The sequence below is a fragment of the Lithobates pipiens genome, unplaced genomic scaffold (assembly GCF_037356315.1).
Source record: "Lithobates pipiens isolate NorthernLeopardFrog02 unplaced genomic scaffold, aLitPip1_a1.2 Scaffold_28, whole genome shotgun sequence".
NCBI classification, from domain to species: Eukaryota; Metazoa; Chordata; class Amphibia; order Anura; family Ranidae; genus Lithobates; species Lithobates pipiens.
Window position 1 is genome coordinate 134,847,287 of NW_027507789.1, and position 27,451 is coordinate 134,874,737.

At 41.2% G+C, this 27,451-nt stretch overlaps 1 protein-coding gene across 1 annotated transcript in view; it reads right to left on the reverse strand.

The window, feature by feature from the left end:
* The window catches only part of SLC26A11 (solute carrier family 26 member 11), a 117,675-nt gene that overhangs the window by 73,242 nt on the left and 16,982 nt on the right, over positions 1–27,451 (reverse strand). Inside the window, exons 2-5 of the mRNA XM_077459595.1 lie at positions 25,377–25,624; positions 6,339–6,531; positions 6,174–6,259; positions 108–187 (exon numbers count right to left, since the gene is read on the reverse strand). Of these exons, the coding sequence (XP_077315721.1) occupies positions 108–187; positions 6,174–6,259; positions 6,339–6,531; positions 25,377–25,598 (581 nt within the window). The 5' untranslated portion in view covers positions 25,599–25,624. The remainder of the gene's footprint in view (positions 1–107; positions 188–6,173; positions 6,260–6,338; positions 6,532–25,376; positions 25,625–27,451) is intronic.

Here is a 27,451-nt window from a genome sequence, read left to right on the forward strand (position 1 = left end):
ATGGACTCATATTTAAAAAAAAAAAAAACTTATAAAACAAATTCCTTAAACTAGCTTGTATATACTGAAAAAAATAGTAAGTCATTGGTTAAAGTCAAAACTCTGACCTGGTCGATGGAAGTTTGTGGAAAGTTTCATAGACTTGTAAGACGAATTGGCGTGGAATATCCTTCAAACCTAGAAGGTTCTGACAGGACAAGAGAAATACCGGAAAAAGTTGCTTGTTTAGAGATCCTTATACATTGGTATGTTAGTATTCTTTGAAACTGTAATATGAAAGAATGGGAAGGGACTATTGACTTCATACATAAGCTACACTAAAGTCACATTAGGGATCTGCTCATAATGCTGCTTCAAAAAATCATCCAAATTGAATTAATCTTACCAATGTGTGTTAATGTTTTAAAAAAAAATGTAATAAAAAATAAAGCTTGTTTCTACATATACAGTAGGTTTTATTTAATTATGAACATGGGGGAATATTTACTCTTAGACATGTGAGAACTACTCGATCTCCTGCTTATCAGTGCTACACAGTAGCTCAGATTTACTGCTTCTTTACACAAATGTCTCTATGTCAGCGCCACCTGCCTGGGAAATATCTTATCTCAGCATCTGTTAAAGAGGAACTGAGGGTTGGGGTTCAGGAAGAAGCACACGCCATAATGTGACAAAATGCAGTGCATAGCTGTACATTATAGCTAGTGCTCTCACCATTATGGCAAACAAAGTTTGCTCTGCTCCATACATGACAGCTCTGCACTCTCCCTCTTCATTCCATCATCACCTCTGCCACCTTTGTTCAAGCTTCTAATGCTGCTACCATTTTCTTTGTTCAGCCATAGGCTGACCAAAGGATAATGCAACACCCAAGCATCCGTAATTGAGTTGCATTATCCCATCCTTTAATTGTCATGTGCACATTGTCAAAAAAAAATATATATATATATTATATTATATCTAAAAAAAAAAAAAAAAAAAAAAAAAAAACACACACAAAAATTCTCTTCTACCAAAAACTCAACTTTTAATATACATTGCACTTTAACCACTTAAAGAGGAGCTCCTTCAGAAAAAATAAAAAAGTCAGCAGTTACACATAATGTACAAATGCTGTAGCTGCTGACTTTTAGTATTAGGGCACTTACCTGTCCTGGAATCCAACGGTGTCCTTGACCAAGCCTAATTGGCTATCAGGTGCTGCAGCCGCCATCTTGTCTGAGGCTTTGTAAATGGGCCAGCAACGTGGGTGGATGGGGGGGACATTGCGCTCAGTTTGCCGCAAACTGAAGCGTAAGCAAAAACGTAAATGTATTTTATTGGGATTTTATGTGATAGACCAACACAAAGTGGCACATAATTGTGAAGTGGAAGGAAAATGATAAATAAAAATTACAAATAAATATGTGAAAAGTGTGGCGTGCTTGTGTATTCAGCCCCCTTTACTCTGATACCCCTAACTAAAATCCAAGACTAAAAGAGTCCACCTGTGTGTAATTTAATATCATTATAAATATAGCTGTTCTGTGAAGCCCTCTGAGGTTTGTTAGAAAACCTTAGTGAACAAACAGCATCATGAAGACCAAGGAACACACCATGTCAGGGATAAAGTTATGGAGAGTTTTAAAGCAGGGTTAGGTTATAAAAAAAATATCCCAAGCTTTGAACATCTCATGAAGCACTGTTAAATCCATTATCCGAAAATGGAAAGAGTATGGCACAACTACAAACCTACCAAGACGCGGTCGCCGACCTAAACTGACAGGCCAGGCAAGGAGATCATTCATCAGAGAAGCAGCCAAGAGGTACAAGGTAACACTGGAGGAGCTGCAGAGATCCACAGCTCAGGTGGGAGAATCTGTCCACAGGACAACTATTAGTTGTGCACAAATCTGGTCTTTATGGAGCAGTGGCAAGAAGAAGTTATTGTTGAAAGAAAGCCATAAGAAGTTCTGTTTGCAGTTTGCGAGAAGCCATGTGGGGGACACAGCAAACATGTGGAAGAAGGTGCTCTGGTCAGATGAGACCAAAATTTTACTTTTTGGCCTAAAAGCAAAATGCTATGCTTGGCAGAAAAATATTACTGCACATCACCTTGAACACACCATCCCTACCGTGAAACATGGTGGTGGCAGCATCATGTTGTGGGGATGCTATTCTTCAGCAGGGACAGGGAAGCTGGTCAGAATTGATGGGAAGATGGATGGAGCCAAAATACAGGGAAATCTTAGAAGAAAACATGTTAGAGAAAGTCTGCCAAAAAATGTGAGCCTGGGGCAGAGGTTCATCTTCCAGAAGGACAATGACCCTAAGCATACAGACAGAGCTACAATGGAATGGTTTAGATCAAAGCATATTCATGTGTTAGACTGTCCCAGTCAAAGTCCAGACCTAAATCCAACTGAGAATCTGTGGCTTGAGAATTGCTGTTCACAGACGCTCTCCATCCAATCTGACAGAGTCTGAGCTTTTTTGCAAAGATGAATGGGCAAAAATGTCACTCTCCAGATGTGCAAAGCTGGTAGAGACATCCCCAAAAAGATTTGCAGCTATAATTGCAGTGAAAGGTGGTTCTACAAAGTATTGATTTAGGGGGGCTGAATATAAATGCGCGCCACACTTTTTACATATTTATAAAAAAATTGATAAAGCCATTTATCATTTTCCTTCCACTTTACAATTATGTGCCACTTTGTGTTGGTCTCTCATATAAAATCCCAATAAAATACATTTATGTTTTTGGTTGCAACATGACAAAATGTGGAAAATTTCAAGGGGTAAGAATACTTTTTAAAAGGCACTGTAATTAGTAAAATCAAATCCACCTTTGTGTAATTTAATCTCAGTATAAATACAGCCACCAGAGGTTTATTTTTGCCCGGGTGCCAGACAGGAGGCGTGCATGGACGTTCCCTAAACCCGGAAGTAGACAGCATACGGATGCGTCACTTTGCAAGTGGTTAAGAATGGGGAAAGACTAACAGTGTCTGCTTCCCCTAGTGGCTAATCTACATATTTACATATATAAAGTGATTGCAAATACAATATTTTTTTACCTTAATGCATTCCCTGCATTAATGTAAAAAATGTCCCAGTATTTTATCACCCCCCCCCCCCCCCCAATACAAAAGTCGAGGGGGCAGGCCTCAGGAGCGGACCTGCACATGTGCCACCCCAGGAAGCAGCTACCTATGGCGGCACATGCAAAAGAGGAGGAGCTGAGAGCACCAATGGGGGAACCAGAAAAAAAAAGTTTGGTGTTGCTCTGTGCAGTATCATTGCACAGAGCACGTAAATATAATCGGTTTATTATTTCAGTAGAAAAAAAAATGAACTTTACATACTGCTGCTTTAACCACTTGACCACTGGGCACTTAAACACCCTTAATAATCAGACCAATTTTCAGCTTTCGGTTCTCTCACATTTAGAATGACAATTACTCAGTCATGCAACACTGTAACCATATGAATTTTTTGTCCTTTTTTTCACACAAATAGAGCTTTCTTTTGGTGGTATTTAATCACCGCTGGGTTTTTTATTGTTTGTGCTATAAAAGCAAAAAGACCGAAAATTCTGTAAAAAAAAGAATTTTTCTTGGTTTCTGTTATAAAATTTAGCAGATTAGTCATTTTTCTTCATAAATTTTGGCCATAATTTGTACCACTACATATCTTTGGTAAAAATAAGTACAAATTGGTGCATATTATTTGGTCTTTGTGAAAGTTATAGAGTCCACAAGCTATGGTGCCAATATCTGAAAATTGATCACACCTGAAGTAATGACAGCCTATTTCAATTCTTGAGACCCCAACATGCCATAAAAGTACAAATACCCCCCAAATTACCCCTTTTTGGAAAGAAGACATTTCAAGGTATTTAGTAAGAGGCATGGTGAAGTTTTTGAAGTTGTCATTTTTTCCTACAATTCTTTGAAAAATCAAGATTTTTTTTACTTTTTTTTCTCACAAAATTGTCATATTATCAGGTTATTTCTCACACATAGCATATGTATACCACAAATTACACCCCAAAACTCATTCTGCTATTACTCCCGAGTATGGCGATACCACATGTGTGAGACTTTTACACAGCGTGGCCACATACAGAGGCCCAAAATGCAGGGAGCGCCATCAGGCGTTCTGGAGCACCCAGGACAATTCTAACATTTCTCTCCTACATGTAAAAAATCATCATTTATTTGCTAGAAAATTACACAGAACCCCAAAACATTATATATATATATTTTTTTTTGCAAAGACCCTAGAGAATACAATGGTGGTCGTTGCAAATTTTTATCTCACACGGTATTTGCGCAGCAATTTTTCGAACGCGTTAAAAAAAAAAAATACAGTTTTGTGCTTAAAAAAAAAAAAAAAAAAACAGTAAAGTTAGCCCAATGTTTTTGCATAATGTGAAAGATGAAGTTACGCTGAGTAAATAGATAACATGTCACCCTTCAAAATTGCACACGCTCGTAGAATGGCGCCAAATGTCGCTACTTAAAAATCCCAATAGGTGACGCTTTAATTTTTTTTTTCTGGTTACATGTTTTGAGTTACAGAGGAGGTCTAGGTCTAGAATTATTGCTCTCGCTCTAACGTTCGCAGTGATACCTCACATGTGTGGTTTGAACACTGTTTTCATATGTGGGCGGGACTTACGTATGCGTTCACTTCTGCATGCGAGCACATGGGAACAGGCGCTTTAAAAAAACATTTTACTTTATTGTTCATTTTACTTTATTTATTTTAGTTTGAAATTTTTTTCCCCAAAAATACATTTTTTGATCACTTTTATTCCTATTACAAGGAATGTAAACATCCCTTGTAATAGGAATAGGCATGACATGTCCTCTTTACAGTGAGATATGGGGTCAATAAGACCCCACATCTCACCTCTAGGCTGGGAAGCCTGAAATAAAAAAAATAAAAATAAATGACAAGGTATTGCAGAGTATTGGCAGGGTATGGCAGAGTATCGGCAGGGTATTGCAGAGCATCGGCAGGGTATTGCAGAGCATCGGCAGGGTATTGCAGAGCATCGGCAGGGTATTGCAGAGCATCGGCAGGGTATTGCAGAGCATCGGCAGGGTATTGCAGAGCATCGGCAGGGTATTGCAGAGCATCGGCAGGGTATTGCAGAGCATCGGCAGGGTATTGCAGAGCATCGGCAGGGTATTGCAGAGCATCGGCAGGGCATGGCAGAGTATTGGCAGGGTATTGGGTATTGCAGAGCATCGGTATGGTATTGCAGAGCATCGGCAGGGTATTGCAGAGTACTGGCAGGGTATTGCAGAGTACTGGCAGGGTATTGCAGAGTACTGGCAGGGTATTGCAGAGTACTGGCAGGGTATTGCAGAGTACTGGCAGGGTATTGCAGAGTACTGGCAGGGTATTGCAGAGTACTGGCAGGGTATTGCAGAGTACTGGCAGGGTATTGCAGAGTACTGGCAGGGTATGGCAGAGTATTGGCAGGGTATGGCAGAGTATTGGCAGGGTATGGCAGAGTATTGGCAGGGTATTGCGGGGTTAAATTTCGGTGAGCAGCAATGTGGGCACTGCAGATGCAGCCCACAGCGCTGCTGACACCGATCTCTTCCCCTCCGCTGTATCGATGGGTACAGAGAGGGGAGGGAGGAATCGGCGTCATGACGGAGCGATCACGTGGTAAACAGCCACGATGAGCGGCCGTTTACCGTGGTGCTCTTGAGTGCGCGCCCCAGGGCCTCTCAGAGTTGACGGCCTCTCAGAGTTAAACAACCGCCCTGTAGCCATTAATCGGCTATGGGCCGGTTGTTAAGTGGTTAATATAGTCACAATAGTTTGCAATCACGTGCCTGTGAAATTGCTAAAATCCCATCAAAAAAAACAAAAATGTACAACTCTAAATTTGTACTAGCTTAAAAAAATAAATAAATAAAAATAAAACCCTTTTGTTTTAATAGTGCCTGTTTGCGCTGTTTTATCTTGAATAAGCGTACATTTCCATGCGTTACATGTTGTAAGAATGTACAAAGATGCACTTTTTTTTTAGCTAGTACAAAGTGCATCTTTGTACATTCTTACAACAACATGTAACACATGGAAATGTACGCTTATTCAAGATAAAACAGTGCAAACAGGCACTATTAAAACAAAAGGTTTTATTTTTATTTTTTTTAACAAAGGCATACCTTAACCTGGCTAAATCCGATAGTAACTGCTGCTGCTGAAGTAAAGGCTTTGATGACAGGGTGGGATATGAAATCCAAAAGGAAACCTGGGAAAGAAAACAAATATATGTTGTTAATGGCTGTGGTTTGGGGCTTGCAACATGATTTTTGAGGAAATAAACTCACCAAAATTGAACAGCCCCATTACCAGTTGAATGCAGCCTGAAAGGAATGCCAACAAAATAGCCAAGGATTTGTCACCCGCTGTGTAGACTGCCACAAGGAGGGACATTATGGCTGTGGGACCCAACGTTACATCTTTGGATGTTCCAAGCAGACAATAAATAAAACATCCAACAAAGGAAGAGTAAAGCCCAAACTGCAAAAAAAACAAAAAAAAAAAACAGATATAAATAAATCAATCAAGACATAAAACCACAGAGCAGCTATTTTTGCACTTTCCACATACAGACACGCTCAGACATCCTTTGACTGAAAAATGGAAAAAGCCAGGTGGAACATTGACTGCTGAATAGAGGCTGCATCCAATGTTATTTTGAGAGCAGCAGGCTGTCATTGTCCTTTGGGGGTTATTTACTAAACCTGGATAGTGCAAAATCTGGCAAGCTGAATTTAGAAGCCGATTGGCTACCCTGCAGAGCTGCAGTAGATTCTGCACGCTCTAGTTTTAGTAAATATACCCCATTGCATCCAACAGCTTTAGTGAAGCAGAAGACAAGAAGGAAAACAATCCCGCACATAAACCAATGGACAACTGTTATTCTTTTTGTCTCAGCTGAACTACATTCTTTTCATATTCCAAAAAGAAAGAATAATCAATTCCATTAAAATAACAATTTCACTGTATAAATAAAGATTTCAAATACATATATTTCTGTACTATTGAAGAACATTTATATTTTCTTATTCAACTATATATATATATATATATATATATATATATATATATATATATATATATATATATATATATATATATATATATATATATATATATATATATATATATATATATATACACACACACACACACTAGTATGAAGTTGTTTACCCCATGTATGCATGCTTACTCATTAACGCAGGCTTCTTATATATATATATATATATACACAGTGCCTTGAAAAACAGGATTTTTATAACAGCTTACCTGTAAAATCCTTTTCTTTGGAGAACATCACGGGACACAGAACCATAGTAATTACTATGTGGGTTATAGGCCACTTTCAGGTGATGGACACTGGCACAGCCTAAACAGTAAATTGCCTCCCTACATAACCCCTCCCACTACTGGGAGAACCTCAGTTTTTGTAGCAAAGCAATTCATGTGTATACCATAAAGAGGGGAGGGACCTCTGTGTTCCGTGATGTACTTCAAAGAAATGGATTTTACAGGTAAGTGGTTATAAAAATCCTATTTTCTAAATCGTACATCACGGGACACAGAGCCATAGAAATTACTATGTGGGATGTCCCAGAGCAATGGCAACTGAAGGGAGGGAGATACAACCAAAGTAGGGCAACATGAGATCAGAGGACTTATACTGCTGCCTGCAGCACACTGCGCCCAAAGGCGACACCCTCATGTCTTTTTACGGTACATCCACCTGATAGAATCTGGTGAATGTATAGACTGAAGACCAAATTGTGGCCTTGCAGATTTGAGCCATGCAGGCTTGATGATGCACTGCCCAGGAAGAACTAACAGCGTTTTGATTTGAGAGGGTGGAATCTACCTCTTTAAAGCGGGAGTCCGCGGGGGGACCGCGTTTTTTTTTTTTTTTTAAAGCCAGCAGCTACAAATACTGCAGTTGCTGACTTTTAAAATAGTGACACTTACCTGTCCAGCGCGCCCGCGATGTCGGCACCCGAAGCCAATCTCTCGATCGTCTCTCGGGTGCTGCCGCCGCCATCTTGGGTATGGGAATCAGGAAGTGGAGCCTTTCGGCTTCATTTCCCGGTTCCCTACTGCGCATGCGCGAGTCGCGCTGCGCAATAAGGATGGACACGCTGCCTCTGGGATCTGTGTGTTTCCCAGCAGGCAGCGGGGGACTTTCGGAAAGGGGCGTAATCTACGCCCCTTTCCGCAGAGAGCTATCCCAGAAGTGGGTGCAGATACCTGTACTGTACAGGTACCTGCACCCCCCTCCCCCCTGAAAGGTGCCAATTGTGGCGCCGGAGGGGGGGGAGGAATCCAATGAGCGGAAGGTGCACTTTAGGGTGGACCTCCGCTTTAAACTATAAGCTAGAATGATTACTTGTGGAATCCATTTAGAAATAGTAGATTTCTATGATGCCTGTCCTCTTTTAGGACCTTCAGGCAAGACAGACAAAACATCAGCTTTTCGAATCTTAGCAGTCGCCTTTAAGTAGACCTTGACTGCTCTCACTACATCAAGAGAATGTAGTGATTTTTCTTCCAGGGTTCTGGAAAACAAAAAGGTAGAACAATATTCTCGTTTAGATAAAAAAAAAAAAACTAACACTACCTTCGGTAGAAAATTAGGATGAGGATGCAATACTACCTCCTTGTGAATAATAATATAGCTCTTTACAAGAAAGAGCAGCCAACTCTGATACCCTTCTTGACAGAAGCTATGGTTACCAGAAGAACTAGTTTCCTTGTCCAAAGGACCAAGAGAATATGTCGTATCGGCTCAAAAAGGCTGTTTTTGTAAGGCAGACAGAACTGAATTCAAGTCCCAAGGGTTCAGGGGTGACCTAACCGGGGGATTAAACTGCGTTATCCCCTGGAAAAAAAAAACTACAAACCAAAAGAATGCGGAGCAAGTGGTCGGAAAATAACATAAAATAGGAGCGGTGGGTGCGGTGTCTGTCAATGAACTCAGAGAAAAGGATTTTACAGAGAGTACAAAAATCCTATTTTCTCTTTCGTTCATTGACAGACACAGCTCCTTTAAATCTTGACCGTAGGGACGTTCCCAAGCAAAACTAGGGGTGGAACAGTAAAACATAACTTCACACACAACCAGAGGAATGCCTCAGCGGAGGCGCTGTCGTCTGAAACGGCCGCACCAGAACCTGCGGCCGACGTATGCATCAAAAATGCGTTCACAACAACATTGTAATTTTAAAAAGTGTAAATTGCAACTTTACACAGCCGCCTGCAAAACTTTGCGGCCAAAGCAAGCATCAACTTTGTAAAATTTTGTGAAAGTGTGAATGGACAAAGTTGCCGCCTTACACACTTGGGAGGCAGATGCTTGATGTCAGAAAGCCCAGGATGTCCCAATTTCCCTGGTGGAATGGGCTGTGACCGGAAAGGGGCGCATCTGCCCTTTCAAAGCGTAGGCCTGGACCATGATCTGTCTCATCCATCGGGAAATGGTGGTCGACGAGACCGTCAGACCTTTTTTCGGACCAGCCACCGAAACAGACAGAGTCTGACTTCTGGAAAGGAGCCGTAGCAGACAAATATACCCTCAGAGCCCAGACCCCCCCATCCAGGGAATGTAGGGCAACTTTTTTTGGAGGCGTCGGCTTAGGACAAAAAGGGATGGTAACACAATGTTCTCATTGAGATGAAATGCCGAAACCACCTTTGGAAGAAAAGAGGGCTGCGGACGTAGCACCGCCTTATCCTTGTGGATAACCAGGACAAGGCCGCCAACTCCAAAACCTTCCTGGCAGATGTAATCGCCAATAGAAAGACAACTTTCTGGGAAAGCGTCAACAAGGGAAACTCCCTGATGTTCTCAAACGGCGGTTTCTGAAGCGCCGATAACACCAGGTTCAGATCCCACGGAGTTAGGGGTGGTTGAACCAGAGGGACTACATGTCGAACCCCTTGTACAAAAGGTGCTTACCAACGAGTGAGACAGCAAGGGGCATTGGAAAAAAAACAGCCAAAAGGCTGATGGTGCTTAACCACTTGCTGACCGCACCATAGCCGAAAGACAGCTACAGTGCGGTCATGTTTTTCTGGGTGGGCGTCCATGGACGTCCTCCCAGAATGTTCCTCTCGCGCTCCCCCAGTCAAATGACGGAGCAATCACTTGTAAACAAACCGACATCATTTCATGATGCTGGTTCCTCTCTCCCCTCTCTGTACTCATCGGTACAGTGCGAGGGGAGAGGCGGAGATGCTTCTGTGACACAGCGTGATATTTGAGGAAAGTATGACAATGTACGTGCTCTATACAGCCCCCAGTGGTGACTCTTAGGCATGACAACATTCACTTTCTTAAAAGGACACATTTCATAAGAAAATTTAGACAGAGAAAATTGAGTACGGTCCGTGATACTTTTTTTATTTGCACTAACATACAATTTTTCAGGACAAGCTTTCGGGGTATGTCCCCTTCTTCAAGGTCCAAGCAGTACTGATTTGCAAATTTTTAAGCAGAATGTAGAGGGAAAAAAAAAAAAACAACACCTCTGAGGGAAAGAAGAGAAAAAAAGAGAAAAAAACAACAAAAAAAAAAAACACATACAAATCAATGGCAATAAAGATAAGAGAAGAGTTAGTGAGATAAGACAGAGGGAGAGCTATGGAATGGAGGGGGGGGGGGGGGGGGTTGCTAGTCACAGAGGGGGTTGTAAAACTTTAGTATAATGAGTAAGGAAACCTATATCTAAATTCAGGCCATTATTTTTGGTGTCAAAAAGAATTATCACTTAGTTCAAAGGTTTTCCTTTCCTGGATATTTCTGAAATTCCCTTTAAGAACTAAAACATTGAGGTCTTCTATAGTGTGGTCCGGTTGTGAGAAGTGATGTCCCACAGGTGTACATAAACTGTCTTCTTTATGTTCCTTGATGGTATGCCTGTGTAAATTCATCCTCGTTTGCACTAATACGGCTACAATCACATTAACTATAAGAAAATTTAAAAATTCCTTAGAAACTTCCACTTACATTTTCGGCAGCAGGGTTTTCTATGATAAAAATCAACAGAACCAATCTTCACCTCTCACGGTGGGCTCCGTTAGAAACCTTCAGGAACGTAAAATAAATTTAAGTTTTTTGGTTGTAACATGACGACATTTGGAAAATTTTAAGGGGGTATGAATACTTTCTCAAGGCACTGTATATAGATATATAATCTCTCTCTCATAATATATATATATATATATATATATATATATATATATATATATATATATATATATATATATATATATATATATATATATATATATATATATATATGTATATATATATTAGCACACCCCTCTTTGTGAATATTTTATTATATATTTTCATGTGACAACACTGAAGAAATGACACTTGGCTACAATGTAAATTAGCGAGTGTACAGCTTATATAACAGTGTAAATTTGCTGTCTCCTCAAAATAACTCAACACAAAGCCATTAATGTCTAAACCGCTGGAAACAAATGTGAGTACACCCCTAAATGGATCCCACTATCGGATGAGCCTGTGGATATACGGTCTTCAGCTGAGTGATCCCTCCTGTGTGTGCCCGTTTGATCGCTATAATTTGAGATCTATCAAATCTGGTAAGCAGCGCTGTTTGCTTTGCTGTTTGATGAACAGAAAAATCGTTTGCTCGCCTGAAAAGTCCATCGTTGTTTGCACTGACTAAAGCACTTTATGGACTATGATGCATATTATTGCACCTATTTAATCACAGCACGTTTGCATTTTTATATATGCAGAAAGTTGTTTTTTTTTTGGTTGCGCAATTTATTTGTTGTACATACAATATGAAAAAAATATCTGAGAAAAATTAAACCTAACTAAAGTTAAAGCGGTAGTAAACCGCTGAAAAAAAACAAAGCAAAAAAAAAAAAAAAAAAAAAAAAAAAAAAAACCCTGCAAGACAATAACAATGTGCTAGTATGCATCGTATATTAGCACAATCCGAAATGCCTTAGAACAAGGCTCCCGCAGCTCACCTGGTAACCGCAGAGTGGGCTGGCACGTTCCCTCAGCGTTTCTTCTGGGTTTGCGGGCTTCGGTGATGTGAGAGGCCGAAACCGAAATTACATCACTCCCACGCATCCTTCATTATGGCAAGTGACGTCAGCGGTTGCTTGAAGGGTGAATATCTCCTAAATCGTGCTGGTTCAGGAGCAATTCATTTTACCAACAGGTAAGCCTTATTATAGGCTTACCTGTAGGCAAAAATGACAAAGTGGGAAATACAACCGCTTTAAAGAGGACTGTAAAACTAAAACTTGCTCACCTAACAGACCCCTCCTTAAACAAAAAAATTATGAACCCACTGGAAATAGCAAATGTCTTAATCACTTACTAAAATTATTTTTACTACTTGAAAGAGGACCTAAACACTCCTCAATACACAACAGGCAAACATTAGTTTACCTCATGTGTTTGACTCACAGCAGACTCTCCCATTCGCTACAAGAGAGATTAGCAAGGCGATCAAGTCCAATCTAATAACAAGTTCCCTGACTTGTTATAAGGTGTTTGAATGTGAAAACATGCACATATAGGGGGTTCTTTACGAAAGACAAATCCACTTCGCACTACCAGTGCACTGCAGAGGTAACGAAAAGGGGTTAAGCACGAACCCCAGGACTTTTAAGGTGCTGTTATATAGTAAATAGGTGATGACACAATATATATCATAAAAAGCACACATTTTATTTTGATAACAAAATTACAAAATTCTTCACAAATAAATAATAGATATAAGTAAAAGATAAAATTAATTATCCACATCAATGTTTTCAGATAAATAATACACAATTTTGTTGTGTTCTATCACTTCAGAGTATACCACTCGACATGTTTCACTCCAATGAAAGTAAAAAATAGTGTAGCGCTTCTGAAGTGATAAATTGAAATCAACATGTGTTAAAAGAATGATCATATAACAAAGATCATATAGATATGTGATTAGCAAAATAAAGTCCAAAAAGTGGGTGTAAACTTCCGTGGAAAAGCCGGCACAAAGATGGTCGGACCGTATCAAAATGAGAGGCAAATCCTATTAAACGAATATGTCCATATACATCAGCTTGTCTGGAAACATTAGGAAGAAATAGATGGATACTTCTTACCAAATCTGTTGGACTCACACAGTCGTATGACGGTTGAGTCAATCGAGCTTGGGGTCACAATCTGGGACCGGGGGGTGGATCGAAGGAGGTCCGTCAGCCTGGTGGGGAAACTCCAAAAGACCGTATGCCCAATGATGAATCTCACCGATGGAACTTCAGGATGGTTTGGAAATCCAACTCAGATATGGCCCACTGCACACCGATACTCCAAATGCCCCAAAATGAAGGGGAAGGCGTTTTAAGGGTTTAGACCAAAAAAGAAAAAGGAAAGAAAGAGCTCCACATGGTGCGGGTCAGGCGATAAAAAATGGAAATTTATTAAAAGTCAAAAAGATAACTAATGACTTCGTGATCACAGAGCAATAAGGTAAAAGTAAAAGCAATGTAGGGTGCCAACAGCTAGCCCGACGCGTTTCGACACATATGTCTTCGACAGGGGCATGTTGGGGCCCACCACATTGCTAACAAATATATAGGATGTCTAAAACAGTTCCGCCTACAAGGGGGCGGAGGCTCCGCCTACAAGAGGGCGGAGACTATTGTCTCTGATAACCCCTTAACAAATAAGATAAACAGTCTGGTCAAATCAGAATAGACATGTTCAAACATAGTGACCAAATACAAATATCATCCAAAGTATAACCCTCCTACTAATAAAAGCAGTTACATTAAATTTGATAACGGTAAAAACTTAATAAACAGTAGTAATCGTGAATAGATCACATCTGTTAATCTAGACCTCCTCAGACCTCCAAGAAGGGCCAGTGAACAGATAAAACCTATGCAAGACCGCATCTAACACTAGTGTGATATAGCCAACCATATACTAACATTGCTGTGTAAAATGTATTATAGAGCCATCACCTGAAGAGACTTGTTCCCATATGTGTTGTATCACAATAGATCTTAGCAGGTAGGGAAGGTGATGTCTAATGGCGATCCATCATTATGCTGGTTAGATGTATGTTACTAATTTACTGGCGGTGTGCAGCCAAAGGATGTATTTGTGTAGTCATGGTAACTGTTACTGCATGGTGTCCTATAGTACGAGAGTCCAGTCAGGTGATCGGGGAACGTGGTAACGTGTAATACGGCTGAGTAACCTCCACCAATCACCGAATGTGTACATCGCATAACCAGGCATGGGAGGGGCTAAGAGGGACGTGCGTCGTCGAGATGGGAGGTGCACGTATAGGCGTAGGATAGAGAAGAGGGGAGGAACGTCCGAATTTGGCGCCAATTTGCCGCACGATGTACGTCACCCGCCATGAGGCGTGGCGAGCGGCATCACGACCAATCGAAACGATCGAAAGCATGACGATACTGCGCATGCGTCGTAGCGCAAGACGTAGTCACGTCGCGTCATGCGCCATAGAGGCCTCACTACACCCGGAACCAGCAAAGGAGGAAGCGTAGTCACGTCACGTCGCAACGAACGGCGAGTGACAACGTGACCATGGCAACTACAGCACGTCCCCTTAGGTTCAAAACAAAGCATACAGAGGGAAAGAAGACGAAAAAAGCGGGGGGGGAGGACATAACAAACCTCAGAGCTGACGCATTGGGAATTAATAATGAGGAAATAATGTCAGCAATGAAGAAAATAAATAAATAGAAAATATGATAAATCAAATATTCAAATCCTGTGCGTTCCAATTACGCATCGCTAATAAAAAGGAACATGAGACTCCTGGGGCTTAAAAAATGTATATGTGTACATTTACCAAGAAACATCTATCTCAGGTCACATGAAGTCAAGATAATAACCATGTAGTCACACATGTCTAAATTAGAACATGGGACAGGGACTGGAGATAAAAGTAAACAATGTTGGAAATAAATGACGTGCAGAAACGGCAGCACACAGACGGTATAAGGTGTGTGCTGTAGACATAGAAGGTACGTAGTTAATGTGTGATCAGGACAATGAATCAAAAATGAGAATGAGGTAAATAGTGGATGGGGGAACATAGCTAAGGTGGGGTGTGATTATGAAGATCTGAAGCTAAATAAATTAAGCCTGATTAATGAAACTGTTAATGTCCCAGTCTGTATTCATGCCGAAGGGGGAGTAGCACCTCAATTCGTAGATCCAAAATGTCTCGAGGCGCGACACCCCCCGTAGGCATGAATCTCCCCTCCAGCTCGGGACAAATTTGTCAATAATTTGAAAACGTGTACCCTTGGGGTCCCTATTGTGTTTTTCGAGATAGTGTCTCGGGACTGTGTGCTTGTCACAGCCTTTTTTGATTTTACTGAGGTGTTCGTTAACTCTGATTGAGAAGTTGCGAATAGTGCGGCCAACGTATTGTTGGTTGCACGGACAGGTGATCAAATAAACAATAAACCTAGTAGTGCAGGTGGTAAAGTGTTTCATCATGTACCTACGTGAAGTGGCTGTGGATGTAAAGGAATCACTTTTCCCCTTGCCCAACATGTTGTGTATGCAGACAATGCATTTTCTGCAGGGAAAATATCCCTTACTCTGAGGGAAAAATTGTATGGGTCTAGGGATATCTATTACGTTGGGGGAGATATCATTTTGTATCGATCGGGCTCCCCTGTAGATAATTCCGGCTTTCTCAGGAATGATCCCACCTAGGATTTTGTCACTAGATAACACCTTCCAGTGCCTGTTAATGATTCTCTTTATCTCAGTGTGTTGTGTAGAGAAAGTGGTAAAGAAAGACCATTTAAATTTATCATTAGTTCTTGATTTAACTTTCTTCTGGATAAGGGAAGCCCTATCAGTATGTAGGGCTGTTTGGATGTCAGTATCAAGGGCGCATGGATCATAGCCCTTGTCTAAGAACCTCTTGCGGATGGTGTAGGATTGAGAGATGAAGTCACTAGTATTCGTGCAGTTACGCCTAAGCCTAAGAAATTGGCCACGTGGAATGGATCCAAGCCATTGACGGTGGTGGCAACTGTCGACGGGAATGTACCCGTTCCGATCCGTTGGCTTAAAAAAGGTTCTCAGGACTAGGCGCTTCTGCACCACTGTGACTTCTAGGTCCAGAAAATGGATGTTAGTTGTGCTGGCCTCAAAGGTCAGCTGTATACCACGATCATTGGTATTAAGGGTTGCCATGAAGGCATCCAGGGATGGCCGGCTGCCCCTCCTCATTATTAATTCCCAATGCGTCAGCTCTGAGGTTTGTTATGTCCTCCCCCCCCTTTTTTCGTCTTCTTTCCCTCTGTATGCTTTGTTTTGAACCTAAGGGGACGTGCTGTAGTTGCCATGGTCACGTTGTCACTCGCCGTTCGTTGCGACGTGACGTGACTACGCTTCCTCCTTTGCTGGTTCCGGGTGTAGTGAGGCCTCTATGGCGCATGACGCGACGTGACTACGTCTTGCGCTACGACGCATGCGCAGTATCGTCATGCTTTCGATCGTTTCGATTGGTCGTGATGCCGCTCGCCACGCCTCATGGCGGGTGACGTACATCGTGCGGCAAATTGGCGCCAAATTCGGACGTTCCTCCCCTCTTCTCTATCCTACGCCTATACGTGCACCTCCCATCTCGACGACGCACGTCCCTCTTAGCCCCTCCCATGCCTGGTTATGCGATGTACACATTCGGTGATTGGTGGAGGTTACTCAGCCGTATTACACGTTACCACGTTCCCCGATCACCTGACTGGACTCTCGTACTATAGGACACCATGCAGTAACAGTTACCATGACTACACAAATACATCCTTTGGCTGCACACCGCCAGTAAATTAGTAACATACATCTAACCAGCATAATGACGGATCGCCATTAGACATCACCTTCCCTACCTGCTAAGATCTATTGTGATACAACACATATGGGAACAAGTCTCTTCAGGTGATGGCTCTATAATACATTTTACACAGCAATGTTAGTATATGGTTGGCTATATCACACTAGTGTTAGATGCGGTCTTGCATAGGTTTTATCTGTTCACTGGCCCTTCTTGGAGGTCTGAGGAGGTCTAGATTAACAGATGTGATCTATTCACGATTACTACTGTTTATTAAGTTTTTACCGTTATCAAATTTAATGTAACTGCTTTTATTAGTAGGAGGGTTATACTTTGGATGATATTTGTATTTGGTCACTATGTTTGAACATGTCTATTCTGATTTGACCAGACTGTTTATCTTATTTGTTAAGGGGTTATCAGAGACAATAGTCTCCGCCCTCTTGTAGGCGGAGCCTCCGCCCCCTTGTAGGCGGAACTGTTTTAGACATCCTATATATTTGTTAGCAATGTGGTGGGCCCCAACATGCCCCTGTCGAAGACATATGTGTCGAAACGCGTCGGGCTAGCTGTTGGCACCCTACATTGCTTTTACTTTTACTTTTACCTTATTGCTCTGTGATCACGAAGTTATTAGTTATCTTTTTGACTTTTAATAAATTTCCATTTTTTATCGCCTGACCCGCACCATGTGGAGCTCTTTCTTTCCTTTTTCTTTTTTGGTCTAAACCCTTAAAACGCCTTCCCCTTCATTTTGGGGCATTTGGAGTATCGGTGTGCAGTGGGCCATATCTGAGTTGGATTTCCAAACCATCCTGAAGTTCCATCGGTGAGATTCATCATTGGGCATACGGTCTTTTGGAGTTTCCCCACCAGGCTGACGGACCTCCTTCGATCCACCCCCCGGTCCCAGATTGTGACCCCAAGCTCGATTGACTCAACCGTCATACGACTGTGTGAGTCCAACAGATTTGGTAAGAAGTATCCATCTATTTCTTACTAATGTTTCCAGACAAGCTGATGTATATGGACATATTCGTTTAATAGGATTTGCCTCTCATTTTGATACGGTCCGACCATCTTTGTGCCGGCTTTTCCACGGAAGTTTACACCCACTTTTTGGACTTTATTTTGCTAATCACATATCTATATGATCTTTGTTATATGATCATTCTTTTAACACATGTTGATTTCAATTTATCACTTCAGAAGCGCTACACTATTTTTTACTTTTGTTTGTTGAACTTTGTTTGTTTGAGTGTTGGCTGCTGTGCTCTTTTATGTATATTTGATTTTAGCGCAGTGTTTTCCCCCTATCCCTATTTCTATTTTGTCACTCCAATGAGCTTCCTCAGGAGTTACAGGTACATTTAGTGGATAAACTAAAAACAAATAAAAAGATATAGATCAAAAGTATATCATGCATATATAGCCAACAACAATAGTATACTGAGATGGCATATTTCAATAATGACCACGATATTGGGTATATCAAAGGTTATAGACAATGTACAAATTATCATGTGTTATAGTGAATTTAAACATTTTTAGGGCGTAGGTCCATACATGATATTACCTACAAATGCCAATTGCGCCGCATAAATTGACCCAAACCGATGGGTAATACTGAAACATGGCTTTGGATTGAACACCGATATGTCTGGCTGAGGGGGCCACAGGAGAGCTATTCAAGATAAACTAATATAGAAGTTTAACGTTAGAAATATTGGTAATTATGGATACTCAACAATATGAAACTACGGTTCATGACATCCTATGTAACTGTGACTGGTATAGGAAGGTGTCTTCCAGCCATCTTACCCTGACTTCCACTCGATAGTTATATCTCATTGGATCAGTGTATCGTTCCGGTTTGATTACCAAGAAAACCTGGGAATTTCTGAAAGTTACCTCCCCACGCACACCGACTATATATGCGCTTCCCAAGGTACACAAAAATCCCACAAAACCCCCAGGTCACCCAATCGTTTCAGGGAATGGGTCTTCAACAGAAAGAGCCAGCCAACTGGTAGATGATTTTTTAAGACCTCATATGGAGAGGCTGGCATCATACTTGCAGAACATAAGTGATCTACTAAGGGCCCTCGATGGGATTGTCATCCCAGAGGGATCTTGGCTGGTTTCGCTAGATGTTGAGGCCCTCTAAAACTCCATCCCTCATGATCGAGGGTTGGCTGTTGTTGAGGGCTTCATTTCGAGAAAATGATGGGATTTCTGAATACAATACATTTATTCTGGAATTATTAAGATTCATCTTAACCAATAACATTTTTCTATTTGGTGATTGCCACTTCCTCCAGGTACAGGGTGTGGCTATGGGGACCAAATGTGCTCCCTCACATGCCAACCTGTACCTGGGGGGGTGGGAACGAAACCTGTTCTATCGGGATGACATGCAGGTCTTCTTTGAATCTATACCAGTGTGGCAACGTTTTATAGATGATATTTTTATATGGTTTAGCACCAAAGAATCCCTCTAAGCTTTCTTGGAAAGCCTAAAAATGAATAGCTATAATTTGAAGTTTACATTTGAATTCAGTCAGTCAATCTTCACTAACTTTTTTGGATATTCAGATTCTTGTAAACGAGGATGGCAGCATTGGTACCACCCTTTATGGTAAACCTTTGTCAGGGAATACCTTACTGCACGCGACCTTGTCACATCCGACACCATTAGTGGCAAGTGTGCCCTATGGTCAGTACCTACGTTTGAAGCGTAACTATAGCTCCAATGGTGACTTTGAAAAGGAAGCTTGATTACTATATCTACGGCTATTGCAGCATGGGTATAGCCACAAATGCTTAAAGAAAGCTTACTCTAGACAAAAAAAAAAATAAGAAAAGGCATGATCTTATTCATAGGTCCAGAACAAAACCAAAATTTCGATTCTGGTGTCCGATTGGTCACTACTTTCTCGGGCCAACACAAACAGGTTCGAGATATTTTGACCAAATATTGGCACCTTCTTTTAGGTGATGAGAAGGAGGATCTTGTCATAATCGCCCCCTCTCGGGCCAGGTGGAACATATTCTAATGCATAAAAATGCATTTTTCTACTATCGAAACCATCGTTCATGCCAACATAGCGACCGATTGGGGTTTCCATAAATTTTTTTGTTATAAGAGAGGCATGATCTCTAATACGACAAAAAAAAAAAAGACTTTTGGTTTTGCCGATATAAAAAGGCATCAAATTCGTATTTCATCATGTATACAAAGCCAACCGACTGTCAATCAACAGAAAAATTGGGTTTGAAAATTCAGCCATTAGGCAAAGTAATTGATCGAGCTGCATATATATATATATATATATATATCTGCAAAAATTGCATTTGTGACAGGGCCGCATGCCCTTATTGGATTCATTGGAAACCCAACCAGGGGGAGTGTAATGACTTTGCACCAACTTATCCTTCAAAGATCTAGACCGTCTAAACGTAATCTCGGGGTATGGTTTAAGGTGTTTTGCTACTTTCTCATCACCTAAAAGAAGGTGCCAATATTTGGTCAAAATATCTCGATCCTGTTTGTGTTGGCCCGAGAAAGTAGTGAGCAATAGGACACCAGAATCGAAATTTGGCTTTGTTCTGGACCTATGAAGAAGATCATGCCTTTTCTGATTTTTGTTGCTCTAGAGTAAGCTTTCTTTAAACATTTGCAGCTATACCCACGCTGCAATAGCCGTAGATATAGTAATCGAGCTTCCTTTTCAAAGTCACCATTGGAGCTACAGTTACGCTTCAAACGTAGGTACTGACCATAGGGCACACTTGCCACTAATGGTGTCGGATGTGACGAGGTTGCGTGCAATAAGATATGCCCTGATGAAGGTTTACGATAAAGGGTGGTACCAATGCTGCCATCCTCGTTTACAAGAATCTAAATATATATAATATCCAAAAAAGTTAGTGAAGATTGACTGAATTCAAATGTAAACTTCAAATTATAGCAGTAAATTTTTCAGGCTTTCCAAGAAAGCTAAGAGGGAGGGATTCTTTGGTGCCAGACCATATAAAAAAATATCTATAAAACGTTGCCACAGTGGTATAGATTCAAAGAAGACCTGCATGTCATCCCGATAGAACAGGTTTCGTCCCCCCCCCCCCCCCCCCGGTACAGGTTGGCATGTGAGGGAGCACATTTGGTCCCCATAGCCACACCCTGTACCTGGAGGAAGTGGGAATCACCAAACAGAAAAATGTTATTGGTTAAGATGAATCTTAAGTATTACAGAATAAATGTATTGTATTGTTCAGAAATCCCATCATTTTCTCTAATGAAGCCCTCGACAACAGCCAACCCTCGATCATGAGGGATGGAGTTGTAGAGGGCCTCAACATCTAGTGAAACCAGCCAAAATCTCTTTGGGATGAAAATCCCATCGAGGGCCCTGAGTAGATCACTTATGTCCTGCAAGTACGATGCCAGCCCCTCCACATGAGGCCTTAAAAAATCATCCACCAGTTGGCTGGCTCTTTCTGTTGAAGACCCATTCCCTGAAACGATTGGGCGATCTGGGGGTTTTGTGGGATTTTTGTGTACCTTGGGAAGCGCATATATAGTCGGTGTGCGTGGGGAGGTAACATTTAGAAATTCCCACGTTTTCTTGGTAATCAAACCGGAACGATACGCTGATCCAATGAGCTATAACTATCGAGTGGAAGTCAGAGTAAGATGGCTGGAAGACACCTTCCTATACCAGTCACGGTTACATAGGATGTCATGAACCATAGTTTCATATTGTTGAGTATCCATAATTACCAATATTTCTAACGGTAAACTTCTATATTAGTTTATCTTGAATAGCTCTCCTGTGGCCCCCTCAGCCAGACATATCGGTGTTCAATCCAAAGCCCTGTTTCAGGATTACCCATCGGTTTGGGTCAATTTATGCGGCGCAATTGGCATTTATAGGTAATATCATGTATCTACGCCCTAAAATGTTTAAATTCACTATAACACATGATAATTGTTCATGGTCTATAACCTTTGATATACCCAATATCGTGGTCATTAATGAAATATGCCATCTCAGTATACTATTGTTGTTAGCTATATATGTATGATATACTTTTGATCTATATCTTCTTATTTGTTTTTAGTTTATCCACTAAGTGTACCTGTAACTCCTGAGGAAGCTTGTAGGAGCGAAACATGTCGAGTGGTATACTCTGAAGTGATAAATGATACACACTTTTGCTGTGTTCTATCTGAAAAACATTGATGTGGATAATTAATTTTATCTATTATTTATTTGTGAAGAATTTTGTAATTTTATCAAAATAAAATGTGTGCTTTTTATGATATATATTGTGTCACCTATTTACTATATAACAGCAACTTAAAAGTCCTGGGGTTCGTGCGTGCTTAACCCCTTTTCCCTGCCTTCATATTTGTTTACCTCTGCAGTGCACTGGTAGAGCAAAGTGGATTTGTCTTTCGTAAAGAACCCCTATATGTGCATGTTTTCACATTCAAACACCTTATAACAAGTCAGGGAACTTGTTATTAGATTGGACTTGATCGCCTTGCTAATCTCTCTTGTAGCGAATGGGAGAGTCTGCTGTGAGTCAAACACATGAGGTAAACTAATGTTTGCCTGTTGTGTATTGAGGAGTGTTTAGGTCCTCTTTCAAGTAGTAAAAATAATTGTAGTAAGTGATTAAGACATTTGCCATTTCCGGTGGGTTCATCATTTTTTTGTTCAAGGAGGGGTCTGTTAGGTGAGCAAGTTTTAGTTTTACAGTCATCTTGAAAGCGGTTGTATTTCCCACTTTGTCATTTTTGCCTACAGGTAAGCCTATAATAAGGCTTACCTGTTGGTAAAATGAATTTCTCCTGAACCAGCACGATTTAGGAGATATTCACCCTTCAAGCAACCGCTGACGTCACTTGCCATAATGAAGGATGCGTGGGAGTGATGTCAGTTCGGTTTCGGTCACTCACATCGCCGAAGCCCACAAAACCAAGGAAGAAACACTGAGGGAACGTGCCAGCCCACTCGGCGGTTACCAGGTGAGCTGCGGGAGCCTTGTTCTAAGGTATTTCAGAATGTGCTAATATACGATGCATACTAGCACATTGTTATCATCTTGCAGGGTTTTTTTTTTGCTTTGTTTTTTTCCAGCGGTTTACTACCGCTTTAAATTTAGTTAGGTTTCATTTTTCTCAGATATTTTTTTCATATTGTATGTACAACAAATAAATTGCGCAACCAAAAAAAAAAAAAACAACTTTCTGCATATATAAAAATGCAAACGTGCTGTGATTAAATAGGTGCAATAATATGCATCATAGTCCACAATGTGATTAGTGCAAACAACAAAGATGGACTTTTCAGGCGAGCAAACGATTTTTCTGTTCAAACAGCAAAGCAAACAGCGCCGCTTACCAGATTTGATGGATCTCAAATTATAGAGATCAAACCGGCACACACAGGAGGAATCTCTCAGCTGAAGACCTTATATCCACAGGCTCATCCGTTAGTGGGATCCATTTAGGGGTGTACTCACTTTTGTTTCCAGCGGTTTAGACATTAATGGCTGTGTGCTGAGTTATTTTGAGGAGACAGCAAATTTACACTGTTATATAAGCTGTGCATTCACTATTTTACATTGTAGCCAAGTGTCATTTCTTCAGTGTTGTCACATGAAAATATATAATAAAATATTCACAAAAATGTGAGGGGTGTTCTCCCTTTTGTAAGATAGAGATCTGTGTGTGTGTGTGTGTGTGTGTGTGTGTGTGTGTGTGTGTGTGTGTGTGTGTGTGTGTGTGTGTATACATACACATACATACACACACACACACACATATACAGTGCCTTGAGAAAGTATTCATACCCCCTTAACATTTTCCAAATGTTGTCATGTTACAACCAAAAAAACTTAAATTTATTTTACGTTCCTGAAGGTTTTGTAACGGAGCCCACCGTGAGAGGTGAAGATTGGTTCTGTTGATTTTTATCATAGAAAACCCTGCTGCCGAAATTGTATTCACAAAAATGTGAGGGGTGTACTCAATTTTGTAAGTTGTTTATATATATATATATATATATATATATATATATATATATATATATATATATATATATATATATATATATATATATATATATATATATATATATATATATACACATACACAGTGCCTTGAGAAAGCCCGTCTGTTCCCACTCCCTCTGTTGCACTGCAGAGGTGATCAAATATCACCAAAAGAAAGCTCTATTTGTGGGGGGGGAACATCAATTTTGTTTGGGTACAATGTCACACGACCGCGCAATTGTCAGTTAAAGTGACCCAGTGCCATATCGCAAAAAAATGGCCTGGTCATTAAGGGGGTAAATCCTTCCGGGGCTGAAGTGGTTCACCGCCATTTGTTTGTTTTTTGCCACATAAATGAAAAGACAGAAATGTACAAAAAAAAAAAAAAAAGGGGGGGGGGGGGGTTTCTTTGTTTCAGTTATAGCATTTTTCAAATAATTGTTCTTCATAAATTTAGGCCAAAGGTATTCTGCTAAATTTTTTGGGTGAAAATATCCCAAATCAATGTATATTATTTAGTCTGTAGGAAAGTTATTGCATCCACAAACTATGGGCTATATGTGAAAAATGTACTGACACCATATCAATTGCTTAAGGCCCAATGTCAGGACAGTACAAATACCCTTAAATTATCTCTTTTTGGAAAGTAGACAGGTAGGTATTTAGCAAGAGGCATGGTGAGTTTTTTAAAGTTGTTTTTTGACACAATTATTTGGAAAATTAAAAAGTAAATATTTTTTTACATACTGTCACCAGAGCAGTACAGCATTATCATATAACTGGTGTGGCTGAGATCAGGGAAACTGACTGGTGACAGTATGAGAAAACAAAACAAAAAAAAACAACATTTTCTCTTTCATTTTTTTGTTTATTACGACTTTTTTTTCCCCCCTAATACCATTGACCAGAGCACTACAGCGTTATCATAGTAACATTGTACTATTCTGGGGAAGTGATCAGAATTTTTTTATTTACACATTATGACAGCAGATACCAATGGATTTAATTGATATAAGCAACCATTTTTACTGAATGAAACTAGTTCATTCAGGGACTTTTCTTGTGCTGTAATCAGTCAAAGCTAATCACATGGTAGAGGTGGTCTGTGATTGGCCTGCCTGTACCATGTGTTCACTGTTACCAATCACAGCTAACAACACAATTGTATACAATAGATGGCTTGAAATTAAGCTATCAATTGTTAATAACTGTTATGTGATTTGCTGTGATTGGTCACAGCGATCACATGACACTGGCAGCGGGCCAGTGCACTGATCAGTCTTGAGACACCACATCACTTTGCTGTGTTCTGAGAGGAGGCCGGGTGTGAAGGTGTTAATAAATAAAACAGTAAGAAGATAAAGATACCTAGAAAAACATATCTGAAGTGTTCCTTACCTCCACAGGTAGGCCAGCTACCTCTGCATAAGCAAGAGCCTGAGGCACCACTGTAAGTCCAACTGTAAATCCAGCAATGATATCAAGTTGTAGACATTGCAGAGAATAGTTTGGTAACCAGCACAGGAATGGTAATTTCCTTTGTACTGCTTCCCAAGAGCAGCATCTGGCCAGTACTCCAGCATTGATCCTTCTTCCATGCTGGTCACCCAGCCAATTCATATTTGCTGATCTCGGTCACGTCATCCCTTTGTAAATAAAAAGAAAATATGTTATACTTGTACATGCAATTTAATAAATTTAAATGAGGGTACACAACAGTGGTGGTCAAAAATACAGTATTAGGGGTTATGCCATACTGAGCAGAAGAGGACCTTGTGTGTCCAGTGAGCAAGAATAGGAAGACAGGCTGCTGGGGGCTGTATGATGAAGGAGCAGAAGACAACGAGGGCCGATGATCAGTGAATGGGAACAGGAGAAGAGCATGCAAGAGGCCAGTGTGTGGAAGCAGGAGAAGACAACAGGGGCTTGTGAGCACTAAGGCAAAGAGGAAGGCCCCTTTGTTTGCGGATGAAATATGGACATACATGCTTTCCTATGGGATAGTGGGTGTCAGCGGATAAACATCCGCAGACACCCGCTATCGTCCGCCTCCGCTATTGTCCGATTCTGCAGACGGAGGAAAATCATATTTTTCTATCCGTCTGGAGAGCGGATCGGATGAACACGGACAGACTGTCCGTGTTCATCCGATCCCCCCATAAAGGAGAGCGGAGAGCTGACAGGGCGGTCCCTGCACAGTGTGCCGGGAGCGCCCGGATATCCGCCGGCTCAGCGGGGACAAACGGAGTGATCCCCGCTGAGCAAGCGGATCATCATGGGGCGGATCATTACTAATCCGTCCCGTGTGAAAGGGGGGTCGAACACTGGGGCAGTGTTATCTGGAAGCGAAAGATCCCAAACAGATTGGCATTAAAATAGAGACCTGGTTTGCATGACTGGCCTGTGGGGTAGGTAGAAGAGGAGGAGTGTGTATTGTAAAGGACTAGTGTCAAATGTAGGGCTTTAAGGACACCGCCACTTGCTGGTTCTTCTTTTTAAGGGCTTTGTTTGCCCATTTTTATTAAAAGTAAGTTCAGCAAACAAACATAGATCTCTCTCGTAAGGATTTTCAGCATTCCTTTTTCCATCAACAAAATAACATTCAGCCTAGTTGGCTCTTAGTTGCAGCGCTCCAGCTCTGGCCTCACACTCCAGGCCCTTGTCTGTCTCCTACAGCTGACCAACTTGGTGCATATAGCTAGCAGCCTCCCCCGTAGAGCCCTTCTGAATCTGGTACTCAGACTTCCTATATGTTCAGGTGGAGGCAGAATCGGATAGCAGTGAACGTCAACAGACATGTCAACACTGATATATGCTCCTCCTTGCGTCTAAAATCACCCTTGCCTCTAAAGCCCAAGGTTACCCTGCAGAGGCTACTGACAAGCGGTGAGGAAGCGATGCAATGCCTCCTCACCACCTGCTTTATTCCCATTTTTGCCAACAAATGCGCCAAAACTGCATGTCGCCCCTCCAACTGTAAGTCAAAACAAAGCCTAAGGCCTTGTTCATGCAGGGCATACCACTACAAGGCCGTGTTTAGCTGGAGAGGAATGCACAGGTGTTCCGTGCATCCCCATGCAGGCAGCCCCACTGATGTCAATTGGGACACAGCAGCTGCACGGCAATGCACAGGTGTTCCGTGCAATACTGTGCAGGCAGTCCCATTCATGTCAAGGACACAGCCACTGCTCCCAACATGACATCCATGTGGGTGCATGTCCCTAAACTCACACTGTCTGTGTTTGAGTCCATTTGACATGACTAGGACTGCCTGCACAGGGAATACCTGTGTATCCCTATGCAGGTAAACACAGCCCTCCATTGGCATACGCTTTAGCACACCCCACTGAACGAGGCCTTAGTAGGAATTTAGCAGAAATTACGTAAGTTATATTATGTTTGTGTGTGCAAAAAAGGATTTTAGTGTTTCGTTTTTTTGGTTTCCAAGTCTCCAAGTCATTGCCCATAGCTCT